This window comes from Hippopotamus amphibius, chromosome 4, assembly GCF_030028045.1.
Source record: "Hippopotamus amphibius kiboko isolate mHipAmp2 chromosome 4, mHipAmp2.hap2, whole genome shotgun sequence".
In the NCBI taxonomy this organism is placed as follows: Eukaryota; Metazoa; Chordata; class Mammalia; order Artiodactyla; family Hippopotamidae; genus Hippopotamus; species Hippopotamus amphibius.
In genome coordinates, this window is record NC_080189.1 from 142,403,327 (window position 1) to 142,429,357 (window position 26,031).

Here is a 26,031-nt window from a genome sequence, read left to right on the forward strand (position 1 = left end):
AGTTGAAGAGGTTTGCTATGTTTTAATTCTTGTGAACATTTCTAATAAAGTTTTTTTCTTACTACGCCTTTATTCTTCCACAAATTAATCCTAAAATGACTTCAAAATAGTAATGAATATTTTTCTTGGTGTACTGACAAAGAACATTCAGATTTCTCAGTTGTGAGCTCAGAATCCTTTATTGTGTTGGCAAGGGAAACATACTGATTACCTTGTTTAGGAGAGACACTGTGCCAGATTCTGACAATACAAAAAAGCCAAGGTCTGCTCTCAAAGAGCTTATCACCCTGTTGGGGGTCAGGAATATAAACTCTCTTCCATTAGCCACAAATGCCTCACTAGGGCCTTTCATTTCCAGTTGTACGCTATCCTCAGATATCCCCTCCCAGTGTTAATATCTTACAGAACGATAGTAGAATATCAAAACCAAGAAATGGACACTGAAAGAATTCATACAATTTTTTCAGATTTTACCAGGACAGACTTACTTGTGTGTGTGTGTATACCTCTATGCAATTTTATCACATGGAAATCCTTGTGAAACCACCACCATAATCAGGATCTCAATTGTACCATCACCACAAGACTTGCTCTTATCACCCCCTGTGCAGCCACATCCCTCCTCTCCCCATCTTTAACTCTGGCAACCACTAATACATTTTCTATCTCTGTATTATTTCATGATTATATGAATGGAATCATGCAGTGGAATGGAATCAAAATATCCTTTTGAGATTGGCTTTCTTTCATTCAGCTTAATTTTCTTGAGGTGAATCCAAATTGTTACTTGCATCATTAGGTTGTTCCTTTTCATTGCTGAGTAGTATACCACGCATGGTATGAATGTACTATAGATGAACTATTTAGCCATTGAGGGACATTTGGTTAGTTGCCAGTTTGGTGCTATTAAAAGTAAAGCTGCTATGAACAGTCATGGACAAGTTCCTTTGTGAAAATAAGTTTTCATTTTTCTGGGATAAGTGCTTAAGAGGGCAATTGCTGGTCATGCAGTAAGTCCTTTTTAGTTTTGAAAGGAACTGCTAAACTATTTTCTAGTGTGGCTGAACCATTTTACACTCCCACCAGCAATATGAGTGATGCAGTTTCTCTGCATCCTTACTTGTATTTGCTGTTATCATCATATTTCATTTTAGTTGTTCTGTTAGGTGTGTAGTGAAATCTCATTGTAGTTTCAATTCACATTTCTTTAACAGCTAATGCTCTTGAACGTCTTTTCGTGTGTTTGCCTTTTGTATATCCTTTTAGTGAAATGTGTATGTGTGTCTTTTGCCCATTTCTAATTGGATTATATGTTTGTGTTTAATGCTGAGTTTACGAGTTCTTTATATATTCCAGATATGTGCAGCTACTATTTTTAATCAGCTGCTATAACATTTGAGGGAGAAATGATGTCATGAAGAGTCTCTATCTCATTGAACCACATTAATACTCCTCCCTCTTTAGAAAAACCATCTATATCAATTCCCATCCAGCTGTCTTCAGAGAGGAACACTCTTTGTGGGGCCCAGGTTCCAACCTTCGGTGAGGTGAACACTTTATTTGCCACTAATATGCTCCACACTATTCTTTAAGAATTAGAGTGCCACTCTCCATCCTTCTTTCTCAAGGATTTTTGTTTTCAGGACCACAAAAGCAATTGAGATAATGTTGACCTGACAATTTTTCTGTTTATTTTTAATTTTTTCTCCACTGTTCCACTTTCACTAGATGTATTGCCTCTGCTCATTCGTTTCACTGCTTCCCCACTTTAGTTTTCCCCTGCTATGGCTACAGTACTTGCTTCTACAAGCTTGTGCAGCTCAGTTCCTCAGATTAATCGATTCTGCTTGTGTCCAAATTCCAAATATCAGGAAGAGAGATGGGCTCACTGAATACTGGGGTCAGTTGTGCTCTTCTGGTGCAGTGTGGCCTGGGGAAGTGAGAGCGAGTGATATGCGGTTATCCTTATGGGGATGTGGACTACGTGGTTCTCTGAGAAGGAGGTATGAGCAGAAAACTGCTGTCATTTTTGTTACAAGGACCATAGGGGTCAGAGAGATTAAGTGGATCCCAAAGTCACATAGCTCCAGTGGTAGAGGCAGTATGTAAACTCTAAACCTACCAAGTTCCACAAATTACACTGGGTTGACTATGCCTATCACCTCACCAACAGGGTTCCTGCCCTTGAAAACCCGGGTCTCTTGGTGAGGTCAACAAGCATCTACAATTATTGATATAATATACACATACAATCCAACAGAAAAATATACCCGGAGAAAAGAGAAGACAGAGGTCTATTACATGAAATACAATTTTCAATTAAAAGAATAATAGCATTCTTCTCTTTTTAAAAAGTTTGGCAGTAGTTTAAATTTATGCTTATATTATTACCCTCATTACAAAAATACGTTAGTGTGTTTATGAGCCCCTGGATGAAATGGTTCAGTAGCCTACTGTTAATTCCATACAGTGTCAGAAAAAAACAGAATGGCACAAATCCCTTTAAACAAGATACATGCCTTTACGCAAGACACTTTAATTGTGCCCTTTAATCAACACTAACTGACTTTCTAATGTTAGACCAATGTTGTATTCTTGTGATCAAGTCCATGGGATAACTAAATAGTTTCTTTTTTTATACAATGTTGGATCTGGCCTACTAAAATTTTTACTTAGGAGTTTTCTTCTATGTTCATAAATGAGACTGGTTTAAAATTTTCCTTCTTAAAACTAATGTTGTCAGGTTTCGATACCTAGGTTATGACAGTCGCTATAGTAAATAATTTGAATGACTGTAACTTTCATTTGACTGTTATAGAACTTGACTCTAAATTCACCCAGCCTGATGTTTTCTTTTAGAGAAGAATTTTAAGTATAGACTAATATTTTAAATTGGTTATAGACTATTCAGATTTTCTATTTCTTTGAGTCATTTTTTTTTCTTCCAGTTTTATTGACATATAACTGACATACAGTACCGTGTAAGTTTACGGTGTAACATAATGATTTGATGTACAACATGAAGTAATTATCACAATAAGTTCAGTGAATATCCATCATCTCATATAGATACAAAATTAAAGAAATTAAATATTTTTCTTGTGATGAGAACTCAGGATTTACTCAACTTTCATATATTGATATACAGCAGTGTTAATTATACCATATTGTACATTACATCCCTAGTACTTATTTATCTTACAGCTGGAAGTTTGTATCTTTTGACTGTCTTCATCCAATTTCCCTCCCCTCTACCCCCACCTCTGGTAACCACAAATCTGATCTCTTTTTCTATAACTTTGTTTTGAAGTATAATTGACCTACAATACTATGTTAGTTCCTGTTAACACAATGTAGTGATTTGATCTTTTTGTACATTTCAAAATGATCACAAGCCTAGATATGATCTGTCACCAAAGATATTACATAATTATTGACTATATTCTTCACATTGTACATTTCATACCCATGACTCATTTATTTTGCAACTGGAAGTTTGTACCTTGCTTGTTTTTTTATAACAACTTTATAGACATAATTCACATACCATACATTCACCAACTTAATGTGTACAATTCAGTGCTCTTTTAGTAAGTTCAGAGTTGTACAATCATGGCCACTACCCAATTCCAGAATATTTTTGTCACTCCAGAAAAAAACCCTGTACCCATCAGCAGTCAGTCACTTACCCTGTCCTCTTAACCCTCAGCCCAAGGCAACCACCAACCTACCTTCTTTCTCTATAGATTTGCCTAGTCTGGACATTTCACAGAAAAGAAGTCACATAAAATATCTTTTGTGACTGGCTTCTTTCACTTAGTATGTTTTCATGATGTGTCCATGTTGTAGCATATATCAGTACTTCATTTCTTTTTATTGCCAAATAATATTCCATTGTATGGATATACCACCTTTTGTTTATCCATTCATCACTTGATGGACTTTTGGGTTGTTTTCACTTTTGGGCTATTATAGATTAATTGTGCTCTGAACATTCATGTATAAGTCTTTGTGTGGACATGTTTTATTACTCTTGGGTTTATATGTGGTTATGGAAATGTTGGGTCATTTGGTAACCCTATGTTTAACCTTTTGAGGAATTGCCAAACCACCATTTTACATTCCTACCAGCAATGTCTGAGGACTCCAATTTCTCCGCATCCTTACCAACACTTGTTATTGTCCATCTTTGTCATTATAGCCATCCTAGTGGACATGAAGTGATATTTCTTTGTGGTTTTGATTTGCATTTTCCTGATGCCTAAGGATATTGAGTATTTTTTCATGTGCGTATTGGCCATTTGTATATTGTCTTTGCAGAAATGTCTGTTCAAGTCCTTTGCCCATTTTTTAAAAACTTATTTATTTTTTATTGGCTGTGTTGGGTCTTTGTTGCTGTGCGCGGGCTTTCTCTACTTGAGGTGAGTAGAAGCTACTCTTCATTACAGTGCATGGGCTTCTCATTGCAGTGGCTTCTCTTGTTGCAGAGCACTGACTCTAGGTGCATGGGCTTCAGTAGTTGTGGACTCAGGCTCAGCAGTTGTGGTGCATGGGCTTAGTTGCTCCACATGTGGGATCAGGGCTCAAACCCACGTCCCCTGCATTGGCAGGCGGATTCTTAACCACTGCACCACCAGGGAAGTCCCCTTTGCCCATTTTAAGTTGGATTATTGGTCCTTTTATTCTGAGTTGTAAGAATTGTTGACATATTGTAGTCAGAGATTATTTCTGGATTCTTCATTCCACTGATCTGTAGGTCTATTCCCATGTCAGTACCACACGGCATGATTGTAGTCATATATTAGATATATGATTTCCAAAAAACTTTTGCCTTTCTGTGGCTTGTTTTTTTCATTTTCTTGATGGTGTTCTTTAAAGCACAAAAATTTTTAATTTTGATGATGCTGACTTCATCTATTTTTTTCTCTTATTGCTTATGCTTCTGGTGCTATACCTAAGAAACCATTACTTAATCCAAGGTCACAAAGATTTATACCTATATTTTCTTCTAAGACTCTTACAGTTTTAGCTCTTATATTTATGTCTTGATCCATTTGGGATTAATTTTTTTATATGTTGTGAGAGAGGGGTCCAACTTAATTCTTTTGCATGTTTCCAGTTGTCCCAGCACCATTGGCAGAAAAAGACTATCCTTTCCCCATTTACTTGGCCTGGCACCTTGTCAAAAATCAACTGACTGTAAATGTGAGAGATTATTTCTGGATTCTTCATTCCATTGATCTGTAGGTCTATTCCCATGTCAGTACCACACTGGATTGATATAGCTTTGTAGTAAGTTTTAAAACTGGGAAGTGTGAATCCTCTAACTTGTTCTTTTTCAAGATTATTTTGGCTATTCCGAGTCCCTTGATTTTCTCTATGAATATTTGGATTAGCTTGTCATTTTCTGCAAAGCCAGCTGGAGTTTTGATAGGACAGCACTGAATCTGTGCATCAGTTTGGGGAGCATTGCCATCTTAACACTAGTAAGTCTTCTGCTCCCTAAACACAGGATCTTTCCATTTATTTGGGTCTTCTTTTACGTCTTTCAACAATGTTATGTAGTTCAAAGTATAACTTTTGCACTTGTTTGTTAAATTTATTCCTAAGTATTTTAGTCTTCTTTGTAGAAACTTCTGCACTCCATGTGAATTTTCCAACTTATTGTCATAAAGCTATTTAAAAGTCTTGAATTAGTCAGTGTTCAACTGGAGAAACAGAACCAGTAGGAGATATATATTGAGATTTATTGCAAGAAATTGACTCACATGATTTGTGGAGGCTGAAAGGCAGGTCTGAGACCCTAAACCATAGGGCAGACCTTCAGGAAAGGCTGGCTGAAAATCTCAGGCATAAGCGGAAGCTGCTACCACAGGTATGGTATCTTTTTCTCCCTCAGGGAAGCCTCAGTTCTGCTCTTAAGGCCTTTTAACTGATTGAATCAGGCCCACACAGACTATCTAGGATAATCTCTTACTTAAAGTCAACTGATGATGAACTTTAAGATAATCTATAAATTACCTATACAGCAACACACAGATTAGTGTTTGATTGAGTAACTGCAGCCTAGCCAGCTGACACATAAAACTGACCATCATAAGCCTCTTATCTTTAAAAAAATCTGTACTGTTTTTGTAGTTAATAATTTCCTTTTCATTCCTAATATTATTTATGCTTTTCTCTTTGTATCATGATTAATCTTGTCAGATATTTTTCTAATTTATCAGTCTTTCAAAGAACAAACTTTTGGCTTTCTGATTCCATTATGTTTACTTTCTACTCCATCAGGTTTTGCCCTTTATGACACAGTTCTGGAGTAGGTAGAAATTGGCATCAATTATAGGAACACTACCAGCAAAAGGCCACACTTTAAACTGTAGGCTTGAGTTGTTTTGTTTTTCCTTTACACCTCTACTGAGCATGAATTTGGACTGCATACCTATGTGAAAACAAAAACAAAAACAAAAACAACACATATATAGAAAAAAGCCTAACCACATACACTAAAATGTTAACAGTGGTTATCTCTGGGTATTAGGATTGGAGGTGATGTTCTTCCTCATTGTTTCCTGTATTAAAAAGTATACACTTTGAGCTTCCTAGGTGGCACAGTGGTAAAGAATCCTCCTGTCAATGCAGGGGACACGGGTTTGAGCCCTGCTCCGGGAAGATTCCACATGCCACGGAGCAACTAAGCCCGTGCGCCACAACTGTTGAGCCTGTGCTCGAGAGCCTGTGAGCCACAACTACTGAGCCCATGTGCCGCAACTACTGAAGCCCACGTGCCTAGGGCCCATGCTCCACAACAAGAGAAGCCATTACAATTAGGAGCCTGCACACCACAATGAAGAGTAGCCCCCGCTTGCAGCAACTAGAGGAAGCCCGTGTGCAGCAACGAAGACCCAATGCAGCCAATAAATAAATAAAATAAATAACTTAAAAAAAAAGTATACACTTCTAATAACTAAATACAATTCAACATTCTTGATTGATCCTAGATTTGGGGGGAAAAAGGCTAAAGGGTACTTTGTGGGAAATTTTAACATGAAATCTATGTTATGCAATAATATTCTTCTGTTAAATTTCTTTGGTACAATAATGATATTGTGATTATGTAGAAGAATGTCTTTATTCTGAAGGGATATATATTGAAGTATGAAGAGAGTGAAGTGTCATGACACATATTTCAAATGGTTCAGGAAAAACCCTGTTTACAAAGCATTCATGGCAACATGTCAACAATAAGTCAATCTAGACAAAGGGTATATGTGCGTTTGCTGTACTATTTGAAATTTTCTGTAGGTTTAAAAAATTTCAAAATAAACTCCTGGGGAAAAAAAGTACACACTTCTATAACAAAAAACCTAGAAAATGAAAAAGGCCCGTAAGACAATCAGTCACTGATTAAGATGCTTTCTACACAGACGGGCTTCATCCTTTTGTCTAAAGGGGTCTGTTTCCTATTAGGGGCAATGGCTGCTGCACGCAGAGGGGCTGAGGATTACCACAGTCCCTGGAGCTGGCAGGCCTAATCCAGTGCTCACTCGCTTGCTGTCTAAGATAATCAGATGATGCCCTCTTGAGTATAAAGCTATAAAATAACCTCCTCTTTGAGAAGCTTTTTCTACTGAAGATTGAAATTAAGCATAAGACAATTTTCTACAGTACATAAGCTCAAAATAAGCAACACTACTGATATCGTGATGGTGGTTAATATATTAACTTATTTCCATTTCCATTTTCCTACCAGTAAGACCTAATTCTCTGACCAGAGTTTTTCTTAAAAGAAGTTTAATATTATATAGAAAAGGGATAAGGATGATATTTCTTGCTTTCAAAGTTCTGATTTATAAGTTAAACCAGGTCAATACAAAAACCTTCCTTCAACCAAATAAAAATGTATTAAAAAAACCTTCTGAAAAAAAAAAAAAAAACCCTTCTGGAGGTCCAGTGCTTAAGACTCCACACTTCCACTGCAGGGTGCACGGGTTTGATCCCTGGTCTGGGAACTAAGATCCTGTACGCTGTGCAGCATGGCCAAAAGCGTAAAAAAGAAAAAGCCTTTTGCAAATTCTTGGTATATTATCAGGTTCCTATGGATCTGAAATACAACACTCAAGGATTATATCCTTAAGTATTATACACTTTGGTAATAAGCAGGTTGAGGAAGTAAAAACAAAATACATGTCTATAAACATGCTTTCCAAAGTAACATAAATAAACTTTACTTCAGGATCCTGAAATCAAAATTAATTCTTACATAATTCAGAATCAAACCTAATGACAAAGCAAGATGAACCAGCCAACAGCATAGTAAAAATAGCTGATATTTATATAAAACATTACTATGTGACAGGTAAGTGCTTTTCCCTCATTTAATTCTCAGAACAACCCTCTGAAGTAGCTACTATTCATATATCCATTTTACAGATGAGTGGACAAAGTCTAGAACTTGCCCAAGGTTATTAGCTGGTAGGTATTGCAGTGGGCCTCGGAACTGGGGTGGTCTGCCTTTGAAATCTGTGCTCCTGATGTCTGTGCTACAATGTCTCTCAATACCAGCTACTAACCAAAAAATCAGAAATATATTCATTCCCAATCTTAATCATCATGAGACAAGGAATATCCTTTGGCTCCTACACATCTAAATTTTCGACATATTGTTCCTTCCAACCTATAAAACCACCCTCAATTTTGAGCCACCTGATTTTATTTTACTACTATCTCCCTACCCTGACCCCACCTCTGTACTTTGCCCTCATTAAGTGGCTGTATTTGTATTAAGCTCTGCTTAGAATACTAACCAAAAAAAAAAATACGAATTACTTAATTAAGTCTTGTTTGTTCAAAATAAAAGAGGAGTTAAACACTTCCCCTCACTCTTCAACTACTCTCTTATCAAGACTTCAAAGACTTGCTCAGAAAAGCACTGCTAATGCTGATAACCACAGCAGCTTACCAGCAGCACACTATGCACTGGGCTGCAATACTATAAAAACCGTATCTTCAGTTCTCTTTTGTGTGTATAATGTGTAACAGGATGGGGGGTGGTGGAAATTATGGTAATAAATATAAATTATATTCTATAGAAACACTTCCATTTCATGGAAATACAACGTGAAGACCATATCAAGCTCATATGGAAATGTGAAAGTTTTATTTAAAAAAAACAAAACAAAAAAACACAGGCCACACAAACAGATAATTGAAAGTAATGTATGAAGAAACTGCCAAAACAAACAAAAGGTCTCATCTACAAAATTATTTACATGTTTAGGGCCCATATTAAAAAAAAAACGTGGTCCCCTGAGTCCAGTAACAGACATAGAGAACAGTCTATGGTAACACACTTGGGAAGAGGACTTTTGTAGTACTTCCCAGTACATGACATGAACCAAACGAGGAAAACCCTAGAAGGTTCTTCACTGCTCAGAGGTTTTAAGACCTTGGCTTTGATGATTTTGAAGGTAAGAAACAAAATCAAATCAGCTTCCGGTGGGACATGACGGTGGCCTCCAGTCAGTGGCCATGATCACCATGCTTCTGAACGGCCCTCCATTTGAGGGCAGAGCAACCTGCAGAGATGACAGTTTTTACAGATACCCTGCTACCTACACCAACAGAATCACTACATTATCTTATAAAGACAAACAGCAGTCTTTAAACTCTTTTAAAAAAGTATAATGAGTTTCCTAAAGATGTTTTTAAAAGGTCTAGATTCATCAAAGATGAGTAAAAAATTCATTACTTTCCTCACTATTCTTGCTTAAATGCAAAAGCTGACAGTTTCTGATTCGTAGAAAGATCTAAAGGTTTTTGCTTTTTAGGCAAATTCAGATTCTCCTTCGTTTGTTCTTTCTGGTTTTCAGTTTCGTGGCTTTCATGGATCACACGTTTTCGTTTCTTTTCTTCAGCTCCATCACTTGCAGTTCCTCCTTTGGCCTTGGCAGCCCAGGCCTTTGTAAAAATATTGGAGGAGAAAAGTTTTTAGGCAGTAACAAAGAAATAGGAAGGAAATGATTTCTTTACTCTTACAGGTAACATTCCTTTATGTAATGCAGCATAATTAGCATTTGAATTGTTAAGCTAATCATTAAGGGGTCTTCTTTTTTTAAAACACAAATCTCTTATTACTTAATTGCAGGGCACATTAAAAAATTTACATTTTACCTCTATAATATTTCAATCTAAACTCTGCTTGTATTTAACCCTATTAAGTGGAAAATACTATAACTGCAGGTACTTTTTAAAAAAGAAACCTTTATTTGAGATTATTATAGACTCCCATGCAGTTGTAGGAAATAATAGAGAGCTCCCATGTTCCCTTTACTCAGTTTCCCTCAATGCCTGCAAGACGCAAAACTGTAGTGCATTGTTACGACTAAGATATCGACATCGATAAAATCCCCTTTTTTATTTCTACTTGTGTGTGTGTGTATGTGTGTAATTCTATTGTAGGCTGTGTATTTACCACCACATTCAGGATATGGAACAGCTCCATAAGCCGAGGATCCCACATGTTGCCCTGCTCCACTCCCCTCCCTGCCCCAACCCCCGGCAATCAGTGCTCTGTTCTTCATCCCCATCACTTTGTCGTATCAGGAATCTTATATACAGTATGTGTTCTTTTGGGATTGGTTTCTATTCACTAAGCAAGAATCTAACAAGGTTCACTCATTTATCTCTTAGACCTCTTTTAATCTATAACAGTTCCTCCTCCTCCTACTTTATCTTCCTTCCCAGTCATTACTGTTGAAAAGGAACCATTTGACCTGTAAAATTTTTCACATTAACAGACTGGATTTAAGAAATGTTTAAGGTTTACACTAAAAATATTGATTACATTTTTAAGTATTCAAAAATACAATCACAACTTTTGCCAAGTCTCTTCTTCTCCTGCATAAGATCTTATTCGTTCAGATACCATTTTATCTAATTCTTTAGAATTTTTATCCTTTTATAAATACTTGTATAAAATGAGAAACACAAAGATGCTAATGAGATTCTAAAGGAGGCTAGAGGTAGTTAGACCAGTTTCTAGCTTCCTCATTTACAATTCATAAAAACCAGCTTATCAAAGTAAGTATCTATGCCACAAGGTGCCCATGCTACACGCTGGGGAAGATAAGTCTGAGATGTATTGATACAACACACACATTCCTTCCCCTTGCAAAAGAAAGCTGCTCCTAACCTTCTTTCACATGGCAGAAAGTGACATGAGGAGAAATAGGTACAAGCCACCTGTCCTAATTTCCATGTGAAAGGCTAGAACAGAACTCCAGATTTTTTCCCTCAAAGCAGTATTCTCATTTAGTATTCAATGTGTAAGTAAATAGCATTTTAAGACATTCTGCTTACAAGGGCTCTAAAGTAGCAGTCCAAAAATGTGAATTAATATCATTTTTACTTATTAATATTATTTGCTTTTGATTTATAAGTACTGCACTTTTTCTTGGGGTATTTCCCTAACTTAGGATATGCCGAAACTTATACAGATGTAAGCAATACCTCTGCCAAAAAGTTAACCATCAGCACTAAATAATAATTACTATATATCCATATATTCAAAGCTGACGTTTCAGTTGTTGTATTTCCTCTTCACCAAGTTTACCAGAATGTATTCAATTTTAAAAAACAGAAAAAGACATCTTCTATACGAATTTTTAAAACCTAGGAATTCACTTAAGTCTCAATCTCAGTACAATTACCCTTACCTTCCTTTCTTCAGTTGACAATGCTCTAAATCGAACCATTCCTTCTTTGATTATGTCTGCTTCATCTGAAAAGTCAGGATTGTCAGACAAAATATTACTTCTGTTTTCCTCCAGCCACATCTGGAACCCAGTCTTTGGCCTAAAACAGCAGTTATTTAAAAAACATTTTATACTCAAGACACAGTTTTTAAAGTGCTTTATGATTTTTCAGGTTAGTAATTAACCATTAGTCTTTGCATACCTATATATAAAGTTAAGAGAGAAACAGTTAACTACACTTGTTAATATTCATAATTACATATTATTTAAAACTGCCTAGAGACTGCAGGAATGAACGAAAAAAACTCTTTGTAAGATCAATTCAAAGGGATCACTCACATCTGTATTTTCTGAGTGCAGCAGCTGTGAAGCCTGCACTTTCAGCTCTTTTATGGCTATTGACAGGCGCAACACCTCCGGTCTCGCTTGGCCCCTCTAGCCCCGTAAAACCCTCCATTTCCCAAACCCGCTATCTGAAGCCTTCACGACTTCTCTCAAGCTCCTCACCCCTGCTCTCACAGCTGACCTGGGAGTGTGAGTCCTTTCTTGTACCATTATTATGGTATTATTACAAGCATGGATGCAGCATACTTGTTAGTTTTATTAGATTTCAGTTCTGACACAAACTGTCTTTATGTCACAAATGAAGATTTAACAGAAACATTTAATATTTACTGAGCACTTTTTTTTTCTGTATAGCCTGTTGATAGTATAAAAATTGAATCTTCTTAAATAAAAATTTCACTGTTTAATACCTAAATTAAATTCAGGACAAAATAGGAAAAATAAAAACCACAGCTATGCTACCCCCTCAAATTAAATTGGTTAACATGAGACACTGGTTAAATGAGATACATAATGCTAAAAATGAAATGGTGACTTTTCAATTTAGCTGATGTATTTTAAATAAATCTAGCATACAAGAGATCAAAAAATTTGGTAACATATTGAGTTGGTGGACAAATAGGATATGGACAAACAGGAACTCTTGTATTGCTGGGGGTGTATAAAATGATACAACATCCATGCAGAACAGTTTTGCAATATTTATCAAAATTACACGTGTACATTAGCTTGAACCACACAGCAATCCATCTTACAGCTTCATGAATATAATATTCACATAAAACTGTTCATTGTACTACTATTTGTACTAGCCAAAGACTGGCGACTACCTTTTGTCCACTAGTAGAGAACTAAATAAGTTACAGGTATAGCCATTCAATGGATGTAAAAAGATTAAAGAAACTCTTCATTTTAGTAATAAGAAGTGATCTGCAAAAGCTGCTAAGTGAAGAAAATAAGGCACAGGACAATGTGCATACTACCATTTCTGTAAAACTAAAAAAACAGATAAATCTAAGTGTACATGCATAGAATAATTCCAGAAGACTATATAAGAAATCTGTGCAGTGACTATTTGTGGAGGGGGAACTGGGTAGATAGGAAAAAGATTTACTCTTCATCACACAACTTTTTGTATCTTTTGACTGTGTTTCTCCCATGTAACTAAATTAACTACCAAAAGACAAACAAATGAAAAACTGAACTACTTATAAAATATAGTGTCCCAGCAAAATGTATCCACAATTTAAAACATGTATACAGTTTATCAAAGTATACTTTAATAAGTAATATAAATAGACATTAATCAATATTTGTGGCTTCACTAAAGTTACAAGTGTTGAGAATGCCCACCACCTGTGCCCGTGTGTTATCACATGAATGAATAACAGGGCCGCATAATTCTGTATGGCTACCTCTGTATGCCTATTTTGGAATACTGCATGTTGAGAATACTAAATTTCTCTATGTACTGACCTTTGGTTTCCAGTGTTTTCAGGACACACAGCTGGGGTTTCACATGACGAATTTTTAGGATTTTCTTCTTTTACTTCCTCAGTCCTATCAGCTTGGGAAGTTTTTTTCTGGAAAAAGGATGCTGCGGATGCCTGTAAAAACGAACATGATGGACACTGCAGCAAAATCCAGTACGATTTTATATGTTACAAGCAAATTTTGAAAAATGTGGAAAAATATTTATAATTATTCAAAATTCTTACACCAACATGTGTAAGAGTCCTGAAGTTCTCCGTTGAAAATAAACATTTATACACACACACAAAACCCAAAAAAACTGTACCTCAAATTTCATGTATTCCAGATAAATAAAATTATATGAAATGGAAAATACAAACAATAGGTCTACTTTACTGATGACAAATCTGGGATAAAATACCAAAACTGGGACAAAATCTGTGAGGCAAGATCTGAATACAGAAGAAGGAAAGATTAGGGCCAGGTACTAATAAACCAGCTGTCATTAAACAGGGACATACATTAGAACCAACTGGGAAGTGGAAAAAAAAATACAGATAGATGCATGAGTCCCTGTCCTGGGTCTATATATTTTTAAAAAGTGGTTCTGGGGCTTCCTAGGTGGCGCAGTAGTTAAGAATCCACCTGCCAATGCAGCAGACACGGGTTCGATCCCTGCTCCAGGAAGATCCCACATGTCGCGGAGCAACTAAGCCCGTGTGCCACAACTATTGAGCCCATGTGCTGCAACTACTGAAGGCCACGCACCTAGAGCCCGTGCTCTGCAACAAGAGAAGCCACAGCAATGAGGAGCCCGTGCACCGCAACGAAGAGTAGCCCCCACTCACTGCAACTAAAGAAAGCCTGTGCACAGCAAAAAAATAAAGAGAGAGAGAGAGAGAGAGAGAGAGAGAGAGAGAGAAAGAAAGAAAGAAAGAAAGAAAGAAAGAAAGAAAGAAAGAAAGAAAGAAAGAAAGAAAGAAAGAGGTTCTGAAGTAAAACCAGAATTGAGAACCACTGCCCTCACTAGACAATCAGTTACAAAACAACCAGAGCCTCCTGTCTTGTACCTGAAAGAGTGAACACAACTGAAGTAAGACAAACAGACCATGATCTGTGTACTGCAGATGGGGGCAGCTGAAATCATACCTGCTTAGACTTTGGCTTTGGAACCAGAGGCTTTATAACTGGAGACTCTTCATAACTTGTAGCTCGATTAAGTGCAGTATATTTTTTGGACGATTTGTTCATATTGTCTAAAATATTAGCTGAACGTACTGAATTCACTGAAATGGCTGGTTCTCTGGAATTGCCTGATACCTAAAGAGCAAACTAGTATTAGCATTTTATGTTTAAAGAAGGAAAAAAAATCCCAAGAGATTTATTTTTCCTCTAAATTTCTGTTAAGTTTGTATTGCAATCTCAGCTTTAGAAGTGAATATATTTGGTATAATCCAAATTGAGACTGATGCACATATTCCCAAATACCACATTCCCAAGAAAAACGGAGTACCTTTCAAAACTGTAGGTTCTTAGAAGATAAGCAGAAAACATAACTCTTGGTCCAAGCATGAACTAGTGCTGCTTTCATCTTTATTTTAAAATATTTACTTATTTAAATATTTTAAAATTTAATCTGCTGCAGTCTTTAATACCTCAAGTCTGGGGAGAGTCATCTGGTAGTTTGGAAATATTTCTCTGCATGGAAATGTATTTAAAAAATAGAGGACTTCCCTGGTGGTGTAGTGGTTAAGAATCCGCCTGCCAATGCAGGGGACATGGGTTTGAGCCCTGGTCCAGGAAGATCCCACATGCCTCGGAACAACTGAGCCTGTGCGCCACAACTACTGAGCTTGTGCTCTAGAGCCCGTGCTCCACAACAAGAGAAGCTACCACAATGAGAAGCTCACGCACCACAATGAAGAGTAGCCCCCGCTCGCCACAACTAGAGAAAGCCAATAAATAAATTAATTAATAAAAATAAATAAATAATAGAAAACATCACTGGAAAGTTTACCTTGAAGGGGTTTATTCGTCCTTGATTGCTAGAGGTAACTGCACCTTTTGTAAGAAAGAAACCTCACTTAATAGTGGTAAAACTCAGAAGATTTCTGACTTCTATAATAATAATGGAATATTTTAATCTGTATTATATGAAAATAATGTACTTTGCAACTTTAAAACTATTAATAACTGTATATGACCTCTTTCCTATTTCTAAGACAAAATAAAAGCTATTAGATAATGGGAACTATCCCAATTTGCCACTATGAACTATATGGATACAGTATGTAGAGATCTATTCATTTCTCCTGTTACCAGGGAAGAATGGTGCCTTATTTTAGCTAGTTAATAACTCCTCTACAAATGCTCTAGGTCCCACCCACTCCTGCTTTTCAAGAAACTTGAGCTATCAATGGCTACACATGTCATCTTTGACTTTTCCTTCTTTACTGGCTCAAGTTTCCCAACTTAAACAAACAAAAATCAACCACGCTCTCTGCAACAACCCCCTCTCGTCCCCCACATAATTTTCTCTCACCTCCTCTAAGCAGCCAAATTTCTTAAGAGTTGTCTACACAGCTATTCCCATTTCCTCACTGCTCATATGTTCCTCCATCCAAAACATGGATTCCAGCCCTACTACCCTGCAGAATCTGCTCTTGCTAAGAACTCAGTAAACTCTGTGTGGCCAAACTGGTGGATCTTTTTCAGCCATCACCTTATTTGAGCTCTCAACAGCATTCCACACAGTGGAGTGTTCCTTCCTTCTTGATACTATCTCCCCTTTGACTTCGAAGATACTGCATTCCCTGGCTTCCCTCCTTCCTTTCTGGTCTCATTTTTTTTTTTTTTAATACAGCAGGTTTTTATTGTTATCTATTTTATGCATGTTAGTGTACACATGTCAATCTCCGTCTCCCAGTTCCTCCTGGTCTCACTTTCTGTTGATGGTCCCTCCTCCTCCTCTCTAGGCCTAAGCTCACTTCTCTCCTCACTTTGGTCCTCCCCCAATGCTCTTTCACCCACACCTATGGTTTAAACTGCTACACTTACAATCTTCCCTTTATGTCTCCATTCCAGAGACACTACTTTTCTGAGGCCCTGACCCAAACAGCCAATAGTAATTCATTGGCCTCCCATCTAAACCTACGTTCCCCAGTGTTTCCTCAGTAGATGGCACCATCCTTCACACAAGTACACAAGCCAGAAACTGACAATCATTCTTTTCACTCTCAACTTCCATACCCTCTGCATCATCTTCAGAAACACCTCTCTGATTCCTCCCATTTTTTCTATCATCAATCACCACCACCCCAGTCTATTCAATCTCACTTGGAACTACTTCGGAAGTCTCCTTATATGCAGTCCTCCTCTGCACAGTGTGCCACGCTATGCCCCTGATGAAAACCTACAGCAGCCTCCCAGCAGCCTCAGAATGAAGATAAACACCCTCACCATGGCCACATGGATCTGCACGCTCTGGCCCCTGCTCACTGCTCCAAACCACTCACAGCCCTTTCGCTTTGCTCTCTGTGCTCTTCACGCCACCCTTACAGTCTTCACACACACTGTTCCTCAAGCCCACATGCTTCTCCTCTGCTTCTGTGCCCATCCACCTTTGCCTTGCTGACTCAGTCATCCTTTACATCTCTGCTTTAAACATTCCATGAGGTCTTCCTTAGGGGCCCACTCACCCCCGCCCCAATGACTACAGCCACCTGTTATATGCTCTTTTAATAATCTGTACACATGTAAAAGTGTATTTTTTAAATCAAACCAATATATATATATATACACTATATACAAGTACTATATATAGTACTATATATATGCAGAAATCAAACATACATGTCTACTTGACTTCTATATCTCCCCTCTAGTCAAATACCGGACACCGATAAGCATTTAATAAGTTTTGTTAAATGACCACAGTTTCAAACATTTCTGATTGAAAACAATGACAACAGAAAGAACAACACAGGCCCTGAAGAGTAAGGTGTATTTGAGTAGATGTATCACTTTAAAGACTACTTCAAAATTTCCCTGGTATTACAAAATCAAAAATTTCTTACCTGACTTAATAGTGGGCATATCAGAGGAACTTGCACTTTTGAAAAATGAGTTTTCTCCTATAGAATAATTAAGATAAAACAATACAATGTAAAAAAAAAATACAATGTAAATGGGAAGATAAAGTCATCTTCTGTAATTAATCAGACAGGAAAGATGTCTTGAAAAAGTATGGATATTCAATTTCCCTGAGCCAGGTAAAATGAGAGAAGTCACACACATGACATTCCTCATCTTTAAACTGCCTTAAAAATGTATCTTACCATGTTTGTGTATTTCTGGTTTTTCTTCTGTATCATCAGCTTCTCCAATGTCCTCTGTATCTTCTTCAACTTGATTTCTGAACCTTGGCTGACTCCACTCTGTAGAAGTATTACTGTAACTAAAAGACAATGATATTATTCAATAAAGAGCCATGAAAAGACCAAGTTAATATTCAGGATGGTAAAACTCAAATATTTTTTACCCAGCATTCAACTTTTTTCTGAAATCCTCTTCTTCCTCTTCCTCTTCTTCAGCTTGGGTGGCTGCCAATTCTGCTGCCTTCTCTACAGCCACTTCACTAAGTCTTTGGGCCAATATTAATCTCCGAGAACGAGAAGCATATTTAATGGCTAAATTCACAGCATTTTGAGTCATTAGATCAGCAAGTTCCACACAACGAAATTCCCGCTCCAGTTTACAAGAAAGCTAAAGGGAAAAACGGGGGAAAAATCAATTTATGCTAAGTAAAACTTTTTAAAAATAAAAGAATGACACTACTAGTAGAACTGAGAAAACAGTTTCTAGATACTGTACCTCTGATTCTAAGATGCACATTTTTACATTTTAACATCTCTCTCTGAAGCTGGGAAGCATCTTACAATTGATGATGAGTCTGTTTAACTGGCAGCCTTTTTTTCTGTCTTAGTGACTTAAGTAAAATAATGGAGCATTTTACAATCAACAATGAAATATGACATATCATTTCAAGTTATTAACTGCAAGGAGAGTAAGAGATTTACTTAAAATTCAAAAATGATTCTCCTGGGACTTCCTTGGAGGTGCAATGGTTAAAACTATGGGCTCCCAATGTAGGGGGCCCGGGTTCAATCCCTGGTCAGGGAACTAGATCCCATACATGCTACAACTAAGAGTTCACATGCCAAAACTAAGGAGCCTACGAGCCACAACTAAGACCCAGTGCAACCAAATAAATAAATAATTAAATTTAAAAAAATGATTCTCCTAAATTTGTTTTCCTGCCCATTCTACCACCTGCGCTTACAAAACAGCATAGAAAATTGAAAGGAAGAATAAACTGTAAATGATTTATCTGTTATTACATTGCCCAGAACTGGCACACAAATGCTACTAAGTGAATTTGGGTGGGCAAGGAGATTTCTCCATTAGATTTTTAAGTATGATTGTCTATGATCTCTAACTATCAGAAGCAGTTATACAACTTTCAAATTAATAAACAACCTCCTTTTTCTTGCTTATTTTTTATACTTACAATATAAAATGAAGACCATCATCCATTTATCATCTCTTAGAAAACACTGACTGTTTCTTTTGGTTTGAATTTTGATGACTCAAAGCGAGGCAACTGAAGCACAATGTGAGGAAAACAAATACTTCAAAGACGACTGAAGAGCTCACAATTCATAAAAGTATTATTTTGTTACTTAGACATGTCAAGTCTGACTCCTCAGCACAGACACTTTAGATATTTACCTGCACATCCTTCTCAAGTTTTCCAGAATCACTTACCTATAAGCAGTACTTCTCAGTCAGGGTGGTACTCTGCCTCAGGGGGCATTTGCAAATGAAAGTAGCATGGTTTTCCCAGTAACTAGGTGGAACTATGGGCATTTGCCAGGGGGCAGGAATGCTAAAGAACTAACAGGGTGCTACTAGCCCCCTGCTGAAGAACACTGCATTCCAGGGGAGAAGCTCCTCTAAGGCTAAATGGTAAATAAATCAAACATGTTTCCTTACATGTGTTGTAGAAAATAAAAAGCTTACTAGTTCATGTTGGTGTACAAATGGGACTTTGTAATGGAACAAAATTTACTCTACAGTAACTAATTAAATTTCTTTAATACTAAATGCAAGGCAGTGTTGCATAGAGGTGACAGTAGTGAATATCACCTTTCAGAGACTAAAGTTATAATCAGCTCTGTGGTCTGATATCACTCTTCCCTCAGAACTTTTTCCCCTAACATTAAAATGAAAAGTCTGGGCCATTTACTCTCTTAGGAAATACCGAGGCCTACTGTGTGTATTAGACACTACACCCGTGCCTGACACACAGCAGTGTATGAGACATGGTCACTGCCCTCAAGGGGTTTACAGTCCAGTGCAAGAGCAGAGAAGAAATTACATTATACTCCCTCCTCATAAACCAACCTGGAACGAGGACACAAACTTATGAATCTTATCTTTCAAAAAGTTCTTTTATCTCCAAAGATAAATGTACTTAAATATCCAGGGCACAAAACCTGGTCACTGGCTATAGAGAAACTTTTACCACATACAGTTGCCTAAGAGGAAAACAAAAGGCAGGTATGTTTAAAAGACTGATCAAAGTTCTTAAGACTGCTCAGCCTAGAGATCTAAAAGTCTACACTCAAACTTTGTTGCACATGATAAGAGCAGGAGCTAAAGCCAGTTCTCAAACTTTATTAATAAGCATCTGAATCACCTACAGGGCCTATTAAGCCACAGACCAGTGGGCAAAAACAAGAAGGGAGGTAGCACCAGAACAGTTTATTTCTTCCTATGATCTCAGATACAAGTAATGTCTTAAATATTATAACTGCAACATAAACTGGGAAACAGAACTTTTAAGGGAGAAAAACACCACTAGATACAACTTAAGAATTCTAGGTTGTGGAACCTGGTGCTAATTCACATACCATTAAGAAATTCAACCTAGAGAAAAGTATTTAACTTTTTTCCCCACTATACTTATTTTACTCACCGCAAGCATTTTCATTAAAAGTTCCTGCTGTTCTTTTATTGCTTGATTTTTAGTGCTCTCTTCGTATTCATAACCATTTTTAGCTAAATAATCAAGGTGGTTGTGAAACATAACTGAACGCCAATACTGTTCCTGTAAAAGTGGAAAAATTGCTTAGAGTCAACTGTTGGCTGAATACCATGCATTAAATACTTATCATATGATACCAGTTTCTGAATAAAATATTTTCTGAAATATTCCTTTCTACAGCTTATTTTACAATTCAAATTCTAATATGATACTATGACTTGACTTTATCTTCTATCCTTAAAAAAAAAAAAAGGGAAATACACTGACCCTTGAACAACGTAGCGGATAGAGGCATGTACCCTCTGTGTAGCTGAAAATCTGCTTAGAAGTTATAGTCAGCCCTCCTTGTATGTGGTTCCTCCATATCTGAGCCTCGGTATCCTCAGATTCAACCAACCTCAGACCGTGCAGTACTGCAGTATTTACTACTGAAAAAACCCAAGTATAAATGGACCCACACAGTTCAAACCCATGTTCTTCAAGGGTCAACTGTATATAGCATTTTAAAGTTTCCTAGCTATCATAGTTACTGCTCAGAGAACTTGGTAAACTAGATTTTTATAAGCTGATTTCTTTCTTGTTCAGAATAACTAACTGCAAGATATCACATGACTTTTGATGACACAGGGCTAGGACTAAGGTGAGGTAAGCCTGGTGCCTAGGGTACAAAATTCATGGAGGCACGTCTCTCAGGCACTTGTCCAAGCCGAAAGTGAGTGCCTTACCCTAGTGAGGCTCTGACGGTCACACCCATTTACATCTTAGGCAAAGTCCCCAGAAGCAGCCACGGCAATCAGGTACCCTGGGGATCACAAGCCCTCCTTCCTCACAGCTACTGCTATTTATTTTATTATAAAGTAATCAATATTCAACACTGGTCATCAGAATAATTTTAAATGCCTGTGTCACACTCGGGGTATTATCAAATTCAGAGTGTCAAGGTAAGATCTGTACATACCTCCATTTGTCCTTTCTCTGTGTCAGTCTGACAGTAAGGAAGCTTAAAGGATAACACAGCTACGGCAGGGCGCGGAAGGGTGGGAGGAAATCGAGAACCTTTGCAAGGAATACACCTGTCAGGAAAGAAAGGGTCTCACCATAAAAACTTTCTAAAATAACATAAAAACTGCTACATTACAAAATTTCCAAAAGTTAGTAACATGGAATAATATTATTCCAATAGCTGGCTTAATAATATACAACAAATTGCCCTTTTGAAAAAGTACCTTAGGCCCGATTAAGTATAAAAACTATCCCTTCACATATTTCAAGAATTTCAAAAATCCCTCCTCACATCAGCTTTATTAACAATCACTAAAAGTGAAATCAGCTCTTTTCAAAACATAGAAATTGTGCCATAAACACCTGTCACAGGATCCATGTTATAAAACAGATTACCTTAAGATAAAATGCTGATAAAGCATATTCACTTTCATTCATCACTTTGGAAATACTTGGTAATGTTGGTAGACAGTGTCATATAAGAGAAAAAGATGGTGCAATGTCCAATACAGGTTAAGTGTTTATTATTGGATATTGGTGAGAGTGAAGTGGAAAATCCACTATCATTATAAAAAGGCTATAACGGGGCTTCCTAGGTGGTGCAGTGGTTGGGAATCCACCTGCCAATGCAGAGGATACAGGTTCGATCCCTGCTCCAGGAAGATCCCACAGGCCACAGAGCAACTAAGCCCGTGTGCCACAACGACTGAGCCTGTGCTTTAAAGCCCGTGAGCCACAACTATTGAGCCCATGTGCTGCAACTACTGAAGCCCACGCACCTAGTCCATGCTCCGCAACAGGAAAGGCCATGGCAATGAGAAGCCTGCGCACCACAACAAAGAGTAGCCCCTGCTTGACGCAACTAGAGAAAGCCTGTGTGCAGCAATAAAGGCCCAACACAGCCAATAAACAAACAAACAAAAAAAAACCAAAACCAAAACAAAACAAAAAAAGGCTATAACATGTATCTGCTCTGTTAAATGAAAAGTTGCCTTATGTGGTAATAATTCATCTGGCAAGAACTTTTCTGACTAGAATATGTAAGACACTCATATAAGCCCATCAGGATGAATACTAATGCAATTTATGAATTAAAAAGTATTCATTGATCAGAGTGATTTCTATATGTAGAATACTCCTTTAATGTATGTACTCCAAATACTCCAAATTATTTATAAGAAGCAAACATAACTGCACGTTCTATATACCACAAATTTTCTAATTTTCATAAAGTCATTTAAAAAACACAGTACCTTGTTCAATGCTTACTAATAGCCATCCAGTTTATTTATAATACAGCCTTTTAATCAGGGCTTTAAGTAATGACTTTCTTGAAGGAAAATATTAAGTAGAAATTAGGCCCTTAGGTTTAAAATTTGTTTCATAAATGTCTTCTAATATTGTCAAATGTCCACCAGAGTAGTTAAAAAATAAGTAAGTGGCAATACCTGGGAATATTTTTCAAACTACACAGGCCCCCTTCCTACTAAGATTTAAATACTCCCCTTTTTCCTTCTTTTTGCAATTATACAACGAAAACAAACATGTTTTTAGAGTTTCAATATTTTTTAACATAAATCTCATTTTCTTTCTTCTCCCTCCCCTCTATGATTTCACATAAATTAGTGGTTTTCACCACATAGTCTGAGGTGGCAATGTGAATACTTAGCTTTTGAAAAATCTCTTTAGCAATTCTGTTATGCACCTATTCACAAAACCATTTTAGTCGTGCAGAACGGAAGACAGAACGTGTTCAGGAAGGATGAGTCCAATTACCTACATATACATGTACATTGACAAAATCAGGAGGAACATGGGGAGTAATCTTAATTGGCTTAACATTCTTTTTTCTACAAAGTGACTTAGACTCTCTTGTTTAAAAACATTTTACAACTCTAATACTTTATTGATTTAGTCATAGTAAGCAATTATCATAAAAAATTGGTAAGAATTTTATTAATAGTTTTTTTAAAGCCACGTTTACATCAAAGCAGAGCACCAATTCACATTTCTTACCCTTTTCTTAGTTTTAAGGACTTGAAGTAAAAAGACCTTTTCTCTGTTAGGTATCTCTTTCACGGAAGAAGAAGAGGAAAAAAACTCATCTGACTGCTAATTTGATGGGTTCTGCCTATAATGAATGAGTTAGCTTCCTAGAAACTGTGACTAAACCATTTGGAGGATAAAATGTGAAAAAATAAATCACAGTTTACTAAGGAGACAAAATTACTTCAATTCCTTTTCAAATAAATCACAAAATTTGTTCTCTTAAAGAGCTGAAAAACATCAAACTGGAGAAAACTGGGGCCAATGTCCAGACTAAGTTTCCAAGAATCAGTGAGTTCTGATTGTCTTCTGTGTTGCACGGGACTCTTTTCAGCATTGGAGGGGATTCACCTCTTTCAGACTCAGGAGTAGATGATGATTTTACCAGTCACCTCTTCCAGGCTGCTGACCCTATTTATCTTCATGTAGCATACGACGTGTACTCAGTACTTTTAACAAATGCTTGTTAAGTAAACACAACTTGCAAAAAAAAGTTTGTTTTCAAGTGTGTTAAATAACTCTTAAGAATGAATTTTTAAAAACTAAGGAGAATGCCTGATATGCGGTACCTGAATAAAATATTATTAAATGTTTCAATATAAAAAAATAAAGCAGAATAAGGTAAAAAAAAAACCTAAAAATTAAAGAGAAAAGGAAGGTTGATGCTTATACAGAGCAAATTAGATTGTAGCAGGAAAATCAGTAAACTCTCAGTTATGTATTAACCAGAGATGACAAAGAAAAAAAATCTTCAGAGGAAACCGTAAAGACAACTTTTGCTAAACTGAAGTTCATTTCAAACAAAGGTAGGAGATCAGATACGCTACAGATCAGTAATTAAAGGCAGGTGTTTTGTACTGATTCAAATGAATTTTTTAAAAATTATTTTTAACAAAATGTATTTCCTTACCAAAAACAAAGCATAAATACTGCTGAATTTGAGTTAGAAAATGCATTTAACATGGAAAGATTATAGAAGCATATCATTAACCATGAAATACAAAGCTAAATGCCTTAAAGTAATGATGGCAAGAAAACTATTCTTGTTATTATCAACTGACATTCAATGAACACTAAGGGCCAGGTACTATTCCAGGTACTCCTACATCACTTTATCTTCACAGTAGCTCTGTGAGATGGGTACTAGTTTCATCCTGGTTTTAGAAATGAGTAAACAGAGGTACAGAAAGTCTAAATGTCAAGGCCACGGCTACACAGTGAGCATTTCAGCCAGGATACCACAGCAGGCTCCAGTGCTGGACCACTATGAAATGCTGCCTTTCCAGAAGAGCAAGTGGTTCGCTATCTTTACCATGAACACTGAGAGCAAACGGAAGTGTTAGAGATTTAAATAAATACAAGCATGAATTTCTTGATAGCAAGGATAAGTAAGTCTCATTAAACACAGCAGCAGGCTACTAAAGATGGTTGTCCAATTCTCCTCCCTGGGCTTTCATGGAACTCTCTATCAATAGGAAGGAAATTAATCATCCTCTACATGTGTCTAGATGTAAGGAAAGCTGGAATGAGAAGTGCAGTAGGCCATACTGAGAAATGTAGCTTTCAACCTTTGAAAAACATTCTTATTCAAGTTGATTCTTCCAGAATAAAGCCAGGAAAAAATGAAAAACATTCTGATCAATTTATCAGAGTATATACATTTTTCAGCATATCTTCTCAGTGTTTCAAATGTTTCTGTATGAGATTTCCCTCAGTAGCTCAATTATTCTAGAATAAGCCGGTCCTAAAGGGAGAAGTTTATTCTTTCAATCTCAAGTTCCATTGTTCTGTATTTCCATACAGAAAATATAGGAACTTTGGCTACTAACTAGCTGTGTGATCTCAAGTTACTTAATCTTTTTGGGCCTCAGTTTTCTCATCTGTCAAAATTGTGGGAAAGGACCAGAAGTAAAGGCAAAGCACAGGAACTGGACCAAAAGAAACTGGTGGTTCTCATTTTTTTTTATCCCTGTTAAGGCTGCTGAGCTATTGCAAAGTGACCATGCATTTATACAGGCACCATGAACTGTCTGTAGAATGAATAAAAGAGCTTCTACTTTATGTACTAGAATTTTCACATGAATGTAGATGACATAATTTATAATACAAATTTATGTTAAAATATAATTTTTAGGTCTATAGAAACTTTCTGTTATTATGGATTTTCTCTATCAACTGATATTCACTGTACAAGCCGCTATCATTTGTAGGTCATGAAATGCTTTGACATTTAAAAGGGCTCTTATGCTTAAAAATGTAAGGAGCCACTGGCATAGACAATTTCTAAAATCCTTCCAAGTCTAA

At 36.8% G+C, this 26,031-nt stretch overlaps 1 protein-coding gene across 3 annotated transcripts in view; it reads right to left on the reverse strand.

The window, feature by feature from the left end:
• Nucleotides 1–9,142: 9,142 nt before the first annotated feature.
• Nucleotides 9,143–26,031, reverse strand: part of WDHD1 (WD repeat and HMG-box DNA binding protein 1) — a 60,784-nt gene continuing 43,895 nt past the window's right edge. For 2 of the 3 annotated variants that reach the window (XM_057732522.1, XM_057732521.1), the window contains exons 17-26: nt 21,638–21,752; nt 20,611–20,742; nt 18,112–18,335; nt 17,909–18,027; nt 17,648–17,704; nt 15,589–15,632; nt 14,721–14,891; nt 13,575–13,705; nt 11,715–11,853; nt 9,143–9,957 (exon numbers count right to left, since the gene is read on the reverse strand). In XM_057732522.1, the coding sequence (XP_057588505.1) occupies nt 9,757–9,957; nt 11,715–11,853; nt 13,575–13,705; nt 14,721–14,891; nt 15,589–15,632; nt 17,648–17,704; nt 17,909–18,027; nt 18,112–18,335; nt 20,611–20,742; nt 21,638–21,752 (1,333 nt within the window). In that variant the 3' untranslated portion in view covers nt 9,143–9,756. The remainder of the gene's footprint in view (nt 9,958–11,714; nt 11,854–13,574; nt 13,706–14,720; nt 14,892–15,588; nt 15,633–17,647; nt 17,705–17,908; nt 18,028–18,111; nt 18,336–20,610; nt 20,743–21,637; nt 21,753–26,031) is intronic. The other variant, XM_057732523.1, reaches the window with a different exon arrangement.